Raw genomic sequence first — 13,119 nt, 5'->3', positions numbered from 1 at the left:
TCTACACTTTGCGTTCTAGGGTCAAGCATATCAGTACAAGGTCCTACCCTTTGGGCTGTCCCTCTCTCCTTGTGTCTTTACCAAGGTCACAGAGGCTTCCCTTGCCCCGTTCAGGGAGGTGGGCATTCGCATCCTCAACTATCACGACGACTGGCTCATTCTGGCACAGTCTCAGGATCAGTTATGTGAACACAGGGACCTGGTGCTCAGGCAACTCGGCCATTTGGGGCTTCAGGTCAACTAGGAAAAGTGCTCTCCCTTGTGCACAGCATCTCTTTTCCTTGGTGTAGAGTTGGAATCGGTCAGTATGACAGCACATCTCACCAATGAGTTTGCACAATCTGTTCTGACCTGCTTGAATACGGGCGGTAGACAGCGGTTTCACTAAAACTCCTTTCATCGGTGTGATGACACTATTACTTCAGTTAAAGCCCCCTCTATGAGGCGTGCCTATGCTTTGAAGTGGAGTGGTGTTCTTCCCGATGGGAACACCCCCGGAAATGTACAATCGGTTCTGTGCTTTCCTTCCTTCAAGAGGGTTTGGAGCACAGGCTGGCCTCCTCCACCTTGAAGGCATCATGATGCTGTTGATGGCAGGTCACTGGGGAAGCATGACCTGGTCATGAGGATCCTGAGAAGCACCAGGAGGTTAAACCATCCCAGGCCATGTCTCAACCACTCCTGGGACCTCTCTGTGGCCCATTCGGGTCTACAGAGAGCTCCCTTCAACCTGCTAGAGTAAGTAGAGCTTAAAATCCTGTCTCTGAAGACAGTGCACCTCACTGCGCTCGCTTTATTCAAGAGGGTGGGGGACCTGCAGGAATTTTCAGTAAGCGATTCGGATCGCCTTGAGTTCGGATACGTGCCCAAATTTCCCACCACTCCCTTTCGGGATCAGGTGGAGAACTTGCAAGCGCTACCCACCTGAGGAGGCAGACCCAGCCCTCATGTTGCTGTGTCCTGTTCAAGCACTTCGCGTTTAAGTGGACAGCACACAGAGCTTCAGAAGCTCAAAGCAGGTATTTGTCTGCTTTGAAGGTCAGCAAAAGGGAAAGACTGTCTCCAAACAGAGGTTGGCCCACTGGATGCAATCGCCTTGGAGTACCAGTCCCAAGGCAAGTCGTGCCCCCTTGGGGTGAAGGCTTACTCCACTCGGGTGTTGCTTCCTCCTGGGCATCGATGCACTGTGCCTCTCTGGCAGACATCTGACATCTGCAGAGCTGCGGGCTGGGCAACACCTAACACAAAGATTCTATAATCTCAGAGTGGAACCGGTTTCAACCCTGAATCAAGTTCCTCCAGCATCCTTAGTCAGTAAGACGCGGCAGAGGGACCTGACGCCAGGCCCAGTACTTGTGTGTATGCCCGGCCAGTCAGCCCTTGAACTGGGCTAGATGCCCATATGATGTAATTCCCCCTCGGTAATCCCATATGTGTGTTGTCCACGATACGGTTTCCCTGACGGTAAACCTATGTCTTTCCCTGCAGTGCAGTTCTACTCTGCCCTGTTTCTGCGCCGGTAGTAGCTCCTCCCTGGCTAGGTAGGACCTACTGCTGAGATCTTCCATATGTAGCACGATCAGTCCTTATGTGTAACCTCCACACGTTACCTCCCTCCATGCTGGTCCTATTTATACCCGTTTGTCCGGGTAGGTGTGAGACTACATTCAAATCTCACTGGCCAATGTTCATTGGCTCGTATTGTTACCACTTGGAGGTGATTGGGCTCCCAGGTGAGACCCCATGACATCAGTCAGACATAATGTCTCCGTTCCCTCCTTCAGGGAACGTGGGTTACTTTAGTAACCTAGATGTAACATCTTGGGTATTTTCATAATAACATATTTATAATGCAATTTATATTCAATATAGCGTTTATCACTGTATAGAATATTATAAAATAATAATTCATTTCTGCCTTATTCTGTGATAGCTGTGTTAAATGATAAAAGGAAGTTATTTAAAGAAAGTTATTTAACACTCGATTGACGTTATGAAGTGAGTTTGGAGTAAAAACATAATTAAATGTTCTCTTTTGTTGGACAACAGGTTTATAGACGCTTCTTATTAGAAGTTTGGGAAGATGTTTGGCGCGCGTTATTTTTTCAAATGCACGGTATAAGCGGCTCAAACTCACAGTGCTAACAGAGATGGAGCTTTTACTGCAAACTGCACAGCAAAATCCCCAGTGTTAAATTAACACTGCTCAGTGTTTATACACTGAAGCAGTGTTAAAGTTAATGAGATAATTAAGTGATTAATTGAGTGATGATTGAGCATTATTGAAGACACCTAATGTTAACAAGCAGAATCGCTGAAGTAGAAAATCACAAATTTTAAGTCACCATTATGGTAAACAGGTTTGCTTTAGTTGGGCTCTTGACCCTTACATTTTTAACTTTAGATTTAGTTTGGCTGTTGTAACTAAGTTATAACTGCCAGATGAACAAAGAGAAGATGTGATCTGGTGGTGTTGGTTATGTTTTTAACATAATCATTTTTCTGACCTGAATCACTGAACTCACTCAGAGCCTGATCTCTGAGTTAGATTTACTTTATTGATTAGAGCAGTAACTCTAATCAATAAAGAGAATCAAATCTTTTATTTTAAAGTCCACGTGGTGAAATTCAAGCTTTTAATGTTATTTATGACAATGTGGTTTTTAATATGCTTTAAGGCAAACCATGTGCAAATTCATGTCAACACCATTGCTGAGTATTTTCTCCTTAAAACTGCAGTGAACCAAAGACGTCTTAAAAAACAGGGTTTGAAATCGCTGGTGTTTCTGACATCACAAAACTACCTTATAACCAATCACGTTAACATGTGATCATCAACGAGTGGATCTCTGAGCTGGTGTGAGTGGAGGTGGGGCTAATATGCATATTCAAAGAACCGCCTACATTAAACAAGGCAAGGGTGTAGTTACATTCAAGCTATCTTAAGGCTTAAGGACAAAGAGTGTGTCATTTTGGTGATCAAAGGTGAGTTTTAAGGGATAAAATGATTGACTACAGGGGAACTTTAAAAATGTATTTTTACATTTACATTCCCCAAACCTAAGGAAAGAGATTTAACTGATCAACATCTCTTGAAAATTTGTAAACATTTTCTTTTTTTTTTTCTTTTTTTTTGTTATATATTGTAGTTCACTCCAGTAGTCCTGAGGGCTGACAAATACATTTATTTTAATTAATAGTATTGCTAATTCTTTAATTACTAATTAACATTATTTATTAATACATATATGATTTCTTTCTCTTTTTCTCTATATGATAATTTAGTTTCACGTCTCCAGTACTGGCTAGTGTCTCACCTTGAGTCAAACCTCGCTGGTCCATCGCTGATGGTCGGAGGGATAATTTGTGCATAGTTGTCATTCTTCTCAGACATCAAGATTGGTTCTGGAGATTCTGCTCTCTTGACATCTTTCTCTTCTCTCCCCTCATTGAGACTCATTTTAGATACTGTACTGCCTCTTCAATGAGAAGGGGTTGATTACAGCCTGCTAAATGGAATGGAAATTCATAACTGTGTTTCAATTAGCAAAAAAATGTTTTCCATCTTTTAGACTATGTGTGAGTGTGTGTGTGTGTGTGTGTGTGTGTTTAAATATATATACAGACCTCAGATGCACAAAATACAGATCTCTCACAGACTCAATGGTTTTCATTAAGGGTGTGCACGAATATTCAAATTTTCGAATATTCGATCTGTAATTATTATTTGAAAAATAAAACACTATTCGAATTTTACTACGTTGCTATGCTGGTCGTAAATGCAGTGAATCCATGATAAATCCCAAGCACTAACTTGCAGTTATAGTTAAATGCACTGTGTGGTGCTGTGGAGCGTGTAAACAAGTTGATTGTATTTGATCACATAATGTCGTCGTCTGTCACGCAAAGTTTGTAATTACCTAGATTAAAATGATCTTACTAAATGATCTTACAAAATGGAATTACTTTTAATCAAATTAATGAATGAAACTGAGTTATCATAATATCACCACCACAATGAGAAATCACATAAAATCCAAAAACTAGTCGAATGAGGAAAGACAGCTGTCCATCACTGCATTCATGACAGGTAAGCACAGCTGAACCCCCAGTGATACGAGATGCTACCTTGTCAGATAGCAAAATGATTTTAAGTCATGCTTCCCTTATGTTTTGTCGAGAGAGACCGGTTTAAGAACAGAAAACACAAAGTGCTGTTAGAAGCTTTGCTTAGCACACCGTTATCTTTGTGTCTCTGCAACGTCTGCTGCGTTTTCTCACTTGAGCATGTGGATACTATTGTTTTACTCAACATGAACGTTAAACTATATAAACACGATAACCATATGCGGACTCAAGTGTATATGAACGTTCTGTACGATAATTGGCACAATCTGCTTAATTAATGTTTTTTTCTGTTCGCGCTGCTTGAGCTTAAATGCTTTTGTTCTTTATATTTTTTGTTTACACATATTGTTAAAAATGTTCAACTAAAAGAAAACCTTAAGATATAGTGTAAGCTTGTTGTGTATATTGCCTAATCATAAGCTTGTTCTTGTACAATGTATTTGTATTTGAATTTGTTCAGAAATTGTAATTGATGATCAATTGAACTTCACAGACCACATTGCTAGAACTGCGCAGTAAAAAGTCACGCCTGATCCTCTTTCCACTATTGACAGAAGTGAGAGGAAGAGGATCAGGCGTGACTTTTTACTGCGTCGAGTCGAAGTACTTCCAAAAGTGCTATTACGCCATACATTATAGTTATCCTTTTTAACCCGCTTAGAAAAGCGCCACGTTTTATTTTGTGTCACCATACTTGGTCGTATAACTACTCGTGTAACTGTTTTTAAATAGGGAAAACGTTGATGTGTTTGGTCACTTCTAAATTCATTGCTGTTAGATACCATTGAATATACTGGGGTAAGCTAAGTGCTTTCAAAATGTCACTGCGCGCTAGAGCGTTTAAGTGCACGCACTGAGATGAGAGAGGTATGTATCAACTCGTCTTAGATAAGGGAATAACATAGTTTAATATGAAAAAATGGTGGAGTATCCCTTTAATAAATCAATCTTCTGTGTTTCAATCTTCTGTTTATTTAGCTACAGCCATAGTATCCCACATAGCAACATTTTGACGTCATAGATCTGGCCCACATCTGGCACATGTGGAAAGATGATCTGGCCCACATGCAGTGTGGAATGACAGCTCACTCCTGTTTGCCAGATCTGGGCCACAAGCAGGCCATAGCAATGCCAGATGTCAGCCAAGAGCAAAGAAATAAACCAGAACTGGACCTTATCTGAGCCACAAAATCTGTATATATTAAATATGGAGTCATTTCAGCCTTAACAAGTAGAATCACTTAAGGAAAGAAGAGAACTGAAAAAGAGATGAGCAGAAACACAAGAAATACAACTGACTTCCAGCCACAGTCTAAGATTAAATCAACTGAAGAGAAAACAATGAGAAGACATTAAATCTGTGAAGATCTCAGTAGAGGAGGATTAAACAACTCAATAAACAGCATTACCAGCTTCACTTATTACTACTTAGTTTTTATTGAGAATTAACAGGGGTTTAACTCTAATGTGTTTCATTTGAAGTCACCATAACAGTGATTCGTGTTTCCATTAGTTGGGCTCAAACACATTTGCAGCAGCAAAGAAAGCTAAAGTGAAACGAGATCAGGTGATGATGATTACCTGTTGATGGATTTATAATCATCATGAAATAACCTATTTCACTGATGTCTATTTAATCTAACAATTGTGTTGTACCATTAATATATTCACATCACAAACCCTGTGTTAACTGCAGCATGAGATCCAGTAGTATTATGAAACTACAAATATTGTGTAATGTGATTTATTGCATTGTTAATATAGAATAGATTCTTACCAGATACTTTATTAACAGGAAATCTTAATAAAGGCATTCATATATTATACATAAATAAGGCATTCTTGTGTTGTTAAGAGATATTTACAGACTGTTATGACACATTTCCATGGTTATTAGCATTGTAAATCAACCAAATTTTCTATACGTTTTTACGTAATATAAGTGGTTCATAATATTTTCTATTCAATGTAAAAGGGGTTCTGGCTTCTCAAGTTAAGATACAGTACACAGCAAGTAATGAAGTAATAACATCGCTGCAAGATCTAGTGAGAAGAATCTAGAAAGAACACCTTTGGGTCATTTCGTGGAAAAATCAACCAAATTTAAAAAACTTTCCAGGCTCAAATTTTTTATTTTGTTGAAAAAATATTCTGAAGAAAAACAAACGTAAATGAAGAACAAAGCCAAAATATTAGCCTACATGTGATGGATGTATATTTACTGAGTAATTTACAGTTTTGTAAAATGGGTCAAAATGACAATTTTCACCTGAGATTTGGAGTCAGATTACAGGGGGTTTAAAATGACCTTAGAACTGCATCATTATTTTACTCTTACACAGAGATTAGCTAAATCGGTTGACTTTAGCCATCTTTTTTGCATGTTTGCATGCTTGTAACTCATATTAAAAATATCTTAATATCCTTTTAGATTCTAATTCTTAACAAACTTTTCTTTTGGTTTCTTAATTTTTAAGGCCGAATATGGTTCATTTTAAGTCCTAATAAATAGGGATGTTAATGTGGCTCCATGAGTAAATTAGTACAAATTTTCAATGGTCGCACATCTGAAGAACAAATAATGTTGAAACTAGAACTGTATCTTGTTTTTTTTTTCTTGTTTTTTTTTTTTCTATCAACACAATTGAACATTACTAAGTGCCATAAATAGTATTTTTCCAATGTTTGTGTGCCTGTAACTCTAAAAGTAATAAAGATATCTTAATATCCTTTTATATTCTCATTCTTAATAAACTTTTCTTTTGTAATCTTCATTTTAAAGGCCCTTTATGGTTCAATCCCATGGATATAATGTGGCTCCATATTCAAATAGTTGAATTTTACCCATTTTCAATATATAGCTATACCAACGGATATTACTGTATCATCAACCTCTATTCAAAACGATAGGCCTAAACATATATATATATATATATATATATATATATATATATATATATATATATATATATATATATATATATTTAATTTTATTTTATTTATTTTTTTTGTCAGGAAGATACATAGATGGCATAAAATTTAAAAGCACTATCGATTCCGACGATTCCGTAGATTATACCGAACGGATGGCAACCCTATACTTAATACCCAAATGTCAAACTTGAATCAATGAACAGCACTGATAAAGCCCCTGTCTTACAAATTATTAACTAAAAAAAGTTACCCTTTAAGTGTGGAAACATTTGATAACAGTTAACTTTTTAATAAGAATTTATCGAGGAAAAACTCATAATCTCTATTTCAGCCTACTTGTCGATTAAATTGCTGTTTTTACTTTCGGTTTTACTAGTGCCCTTCTTCCCGATTGTTTACTAAAACTGGTTCGTGAGGCGCCTTAGAAGAAACGAGTAGGCAGAAAAAAACATGCACGTATTGTATACACATACCTTTTTGATAAATGATGTGACGTTCGGCACCGAGGTTTCGAAGCTTGTATAAAAAAAAACGAAACATCTCACAGTGAAGGACTGTACCGGAGTTGTGCCGAAAATCGACTCCTCCTTGCGTGCACGCGCATGACGTCACTGCACCAAGACGCGGCGGTCTTTTTCTTTAGCCTACTGTTCATCTACGGTAGTTTCCACATCTGTAAATCCTGTCTGCATTAAGTGTTTGTATACTCTTTATTAATATGCTTGTTTTGCCGTGCTTTGTTTTGCACCTTTGGTTCTTATGTTTCTATTACTTTTCATTAAACTACTACGTTTGGGTTCAGTTATCTCCATTTCAGTCTCTTTGTTCCCTCCACACCCTTAAATGTATCTATAGCTACAGTAATTAGTGTGTGTGTGTGTGTGTCAATTAATAAATAATAAATGAGTGTGAATAGGAAGTGCAACTGCCTAAAAAACTGTTTATTAGATCTCATGGCTGGTTTTTGGGAATAAAAACTCCCAACGCTTGTATACTTTTATGGAGATAACTTCTATGAGCAGGTGCATCAGGTTTTCTTCTCTCGACTGCATATCTTTCTTTTAAGGGCAACTGCAAATGGTGTATACTGAGTGTTCAAAAAGAAAAAATGAAGTGAATATGTATGAAACCTTTGTTCCTTTTACGAATTAACAGCATAAATTATAACCATATGTAGGCTATATATGCAGACACACATATAAAATCACTATGATTTTTTTAACCACAGCACCTGCTGAATTCATACTCCCCCTCCGTCAGCTTTGCAAGTTAAAACACATGAAAACCATTCTGATGACCTTTGTCCATAGAGGATCTCTACAGAACAGCACAAGGCTTCAGTAGGAAGCCTTTTATCTAGGGGACTGTGATTTCAACAGCACCAGCCAAAATCAAATTCCCCCTCCAATGTCTCCAATGTGTTACATTAACGCACACAATTATACTAAACCTTATTGAAACTGTGAACATTTGCACTGTATTACTTCTGCACATCCTAAATTAATGTACAGGTCTATTTTTATTTTTATTAATGTGTCTATTTTTATTGTTCCTAAATTGTTTATATGTTTATTTGTACTTATTTTTATTTTTTCATAACTTTATATTTATGCTCCTTTTCTCTTTCACTCTATTATCTTACCTCACAGATGTTTTAATAATTAATCTCATTATTAATAATACCATTTTTTGTTTCTACTACTGGAAGCATCATTACACCAAGACAAATTCCTTGTACATGCAAACCCAAGGTACATGGCAATTGAAGTGATTCTGATTTTCATTGTACTTAAAAAGCAACTGCATCTGCTTCAATAGAAAAGCTTTTAAGGGCGAAGGGGAGCTCATCCTTATAGGCAACTTGATATTAGGTGTATCAGTGTGTACTTGGCTATTGTGTTTATTTGTTTGCTTGCTTGCTTGGTTCATTGATTGACCCATATTCTGTCATTTATAAACAAATAAAAAATTACAAGAGCACTGGAACATACCCTGATGGACTTACAAAGACAGAAAAACACACTTTCCGAAAAAGAGCAACACATTTGACATTGAAGGTAAGATTGATTTGAAAGTAATATAGGTGTCAGGTGAAGTGTGAGTCACATTATTATTATTATTGTTATTGTTAAAATCAAAGGCACTGTGCTGGGATTGTGACTTTGGTTTGTAATGGGACATCAAATAATGAAAAAAAAAAAAAAAAAGAAGAAGGTAATTAAAAAAAGGAATAAAGTAATAATACCTTGATATCACGAAAGGGTAATTCCTGGTATTTTGTGCCTTTTGGCCATCATTAAATGTAGAAAATTAGAATGTTTTTAGAAGACATTTTTGTCATGAGAGGGTGACTCCAAAATATATGAAAAACATTTGATTTTGGTCAAGCTGTAAATGTAAACATTAATTACAGAAAATATGGAAGATCGTATATGTCCAGCCTTTTAGGAACAGATACAAGTGCCTAGAAGGCATTTTTGTTTACTTTTCAAAGTACTATATTATTGATACTCCAGTACATTTTCATTGTCACTGAAATATTAGTATGCTTGCTGGATAGTGGACAGAGTAACAACTAATAACAGTAATAACAAGCTAACCTCAATTATAATTGTTTAAATACATTTAATAATTGAAATAGCCTATATATATATATATATATATATATATATATATATATATATATATATATATATATATATACACACACATATTATACATATATATACATACATATATACATATATATACATACATATACAGTGAGGAAAATAAGTATTTGAACACCCTGCTATTTTGCAAGTTCTCCCACTTGGAAATCATGGAGGGGTCTGAAATTGTCATCGTAGGTGCATGTCCACTGTGAGAGACATAATCTAAAAAAAAAAAATCCAGAAATCACAATATATGATTTTTTAACTATTTATTTGTATGATACAGCTGCAAATAAGTATTTGAACACCTGTCTATCAGCTAGAATTCTGACCCTCAAAGACCTGTTAGTCTGCCTTTAAAATGTCCACCTCCACTCCATTTATTATCCTAAATTAGATGCACCTGTTTGAGGTCGTTAGCTGCATAAAGACACCTGTCCACCCCATACAATCAGTAAGAATCCAACTACTAACATGGCCAAGACCAAAGAGCTGTCCAAAGACACTAGAGACAAAATTGTACACCTCCACAAGGCTGGAAAGGGCTACGGGGAAATTGCCAAGCAGCTTGGTGAAAAAAGGTCCACTGTTGGAGCAATCATTAGAAAATGGAAGAAGCTAAACATGACTGTCAATCTCCCTTGGACTGGGGCTCCATGCAAGATCTCACCTCGTGGGGTCTCAATGATCCTAAGAAAGGTGAGAAATCAGCCCAGAACTACACGGGAGGAGCTGGTCAATGACCTGAAAAGAGTTGGGACCACCGTTTCCAAGGTTACTGTTGGTAATACACTAAGACGTCATGGTTTGAAATCATGCATGGCACGGAAGGTTCCCCTGCTTAAACCAGCACATGTCAAGGCCCGTCTTAAGTTTGCCAATGACCATTTGGATGATCCAGAGGAGTCATGGGAGAAAGTCATGTGGTCAGATGAGACCAAAATAGAACTTTTTGGTCATAATTCCACTAAACGTGTTTGGAGGAAGAAGAATGATGAGTACCATCCCAAGAACACCATCCCTACTGTGAAGCATGGGGGTCGTAGCATCATGCTTTGGGGGTGTTTTTCTGCACATGGGACAGGGCGACTGCACTGTATTAAGGAGAGGATGACCGGGGCCATGTATTGCGAGATTTTGGGGAACAACCTCCTTCCCTCAGTTAGAGCATTGAAGATGGGTCGAGGCTGGGTCTTCCAACATGACAATGACCCGAAGCACACAGACAGGATAACCAAGGAGTGGCTCTGTAAGAAGCATATCAAGGTTCTGGCGTGGCCTAGCCAGTCTCCAGACCTAAACCCAATAGAGAATCTTTGGAGGGAGCTCAAACTCCGTGTTTCTCAGCGACAGCCCAGAAACCTGACTGATCTAGAGAAGATCTGTGTGGAGGAGTGGGCCAAAATCCCTCCTGCAATGTGTGCAAACCTGGTGAAAAACTACAGGAAACGTTTGACCTCTGTAATTGCAAACAAAGGCTACTGTACCAAATATTAACATTGATTTTCTCAGGTGTTCAAATACTTATTTGCAGCTGTATCATACAAATAAATAGTTAAAAAATCATACATTGTGATTTCTGGATTTTTTTCTCTCACAGTGGACATGCACCTACGATGACAATTTCAGAACCCTCCATGATTCCTAAGTGGGAGAACTTGCAAAATAGCAGGGTGTTCAAATACTTATTTTCCTCACTGTATATACATACATATATATACATACATATATATATACATATATATATATATATACATACATATATATATATATATATATGCATATATATACATATATATACATATATATACATACATATATATACATACATATACAGTGCAATGCATAAGTGAATACACCCATGCTAAAGTTGACTAAATGACTAAAAAGAGGAATAAAAAATCATATTTTGGAAATTGAACTTAATGCCTTAATTTAAAAAATTATTTTTAAAGATTTTTATTTTTAAGTATTTTTTTTATTTATTTTTTAGGATACTATGCATCCTGATAAAGTTCCCTTGGCCTTTGGAATTAAAATAGCCCCACATCATCACATAGCCTTCACCATACCTAGAGATTGGCATGGGGTACTTTCCATAAGATCATCTCTCAATGCAAATCAAACTAGCTTTTAGGCTAACTGAAATAAAATCATGCCAATCTCTAGGTATGGTGAAGGCTATGTGATGATGTGGGGCTATTTTAATTCCAAAGGCCAAGGGAATTTTATCAGGATGCATAGTATCCTAAAAAAAAATAAAAAAAAATACTTAAAAATAAAAATCTGCCTGCGACTATGGGAATTTAACATAGGGGTGTACTCACTTATGCACCATGTATTTTAAGGAAGAACATTTATTTATTTACGATACATTATTCATTCACAAAGAAAATTGGTGTCCTTAAAGGTTGGATTTTTCCTAATTTTTTAAATTAAGGCATTAAGTTCAATTTCCAAAATATGATTTTTTATTCCTCTTTTTAGTCAACTTTAGCATGGGTGTATTCACTTATGCATTGCACTGTATATACATATATACATATATATACACATATATACTTATATATATATATATATGTATGTATATATATATATATATATATATATATATATATATATATATATATATATATATATATATATATGTGTATATATATATATATGTATGTATATATATGTATATATATGTATGTATATATATGTTAATTAAGCAAAAACCTGTCAACAAAGGTCTGAAAAACAAACTGGTATAACGCTTTCTGCCTCGTTCACTCTCAACTCTAAATTAACTTCTGGCTCTGTCTATTGACAATAAAGAAGTGTTCGAAATATACAGATGCAGGGAATCTGACGCCGTCACAATCTGAATTGTGACATACGAGAAATTGTATACAGTACACTGTATACAATAACTACACTGCTGAACAATAACCAATCATTTTTATCCTAAATTATTTTTCCTATATTTTCCTAATGGTAATTTTATGATTGGTCTATATAAAGTATGGTACTACAAACACCTGTTGTAGAATTTATACAATGTATTAAAAAATGCAATAGCAGGTGTTTTTAAAAGCCACTTTTCACCTGTGAAGTTTATTTTGTTTGTGTGTCATCCTCTTTCTGACCTGACAATCCTAGGCTGCCTGTTTCTTGATCAATTGTGACAAAACAGAAAGAAAAAAAACCTGTAAAATTAGTGCAATAATACTAATGAATTCTATAAATTAAGACCTACATCAGAACATTAATGCATACAATTGCATACTGCATTTATCTTGAATTATAGGTAACACTTTACAATATGGTTTCATTGGTTAACATTAGTTAGCTACTTTAGTCCTGTCAGGACCACTACCGTCAAATACGATTGACAATTAGCATACAGTTTGGATTGGCG

General features: G+C 36.3%; 1 protein-coding gene across 3 annotated transcripts in view; it reads right to left on the bottom strand.

Annotated features, from left to right (window-relative positions):
* The window catches only part of LOC311067998 (protein NLRC3-like), a 29,316-nt gene extending 21,627 nt beyond the window's left edge, over window positions 1-7,689 (bottom strand). Inside the window, exons 1-2 of one of the 3 annotated variants that reach the window (XR_014603325.1) lie at window positions 7,536-7,689; window positions 3,318-3,509 (exon numbers count right to left, since the gene is read on the bottom strand). Coding sequence is in view for 2 of the 3 variants with exons in the window: in XM_084090140.1 (XP_083946266.1) it covers window positions 3,318-3,460 (143 nt within the window). In the remaining variant the exon portion in view is untranslated. The remainder of the gene's footprint in view (window positions 1-3,317; window positions 3,510-7,535) is intronic. The other 2 variants (XM_084090140.1, XM_084090141.1) reach the window with 2 other exon arrangements.
* Between the last annotated feature and the right edge of the window lie 5,430 nt (window positions 7,690-13,119).

This window comes from Abramis brama (assembly GCF_963993115.1).
Source record: "Abramis brama genome assembly, chromosome: 18".
NCBI lineage: Eukaryota > Metazoa > Chordata > Actinopteri > Cypriniformes > Leuciscidae > Abramis > Abramis brama.
Note: the sequence above shows the minus strand (reverse complement) of the source record. Positions and strands in the feature narration are given on the sequence as shown.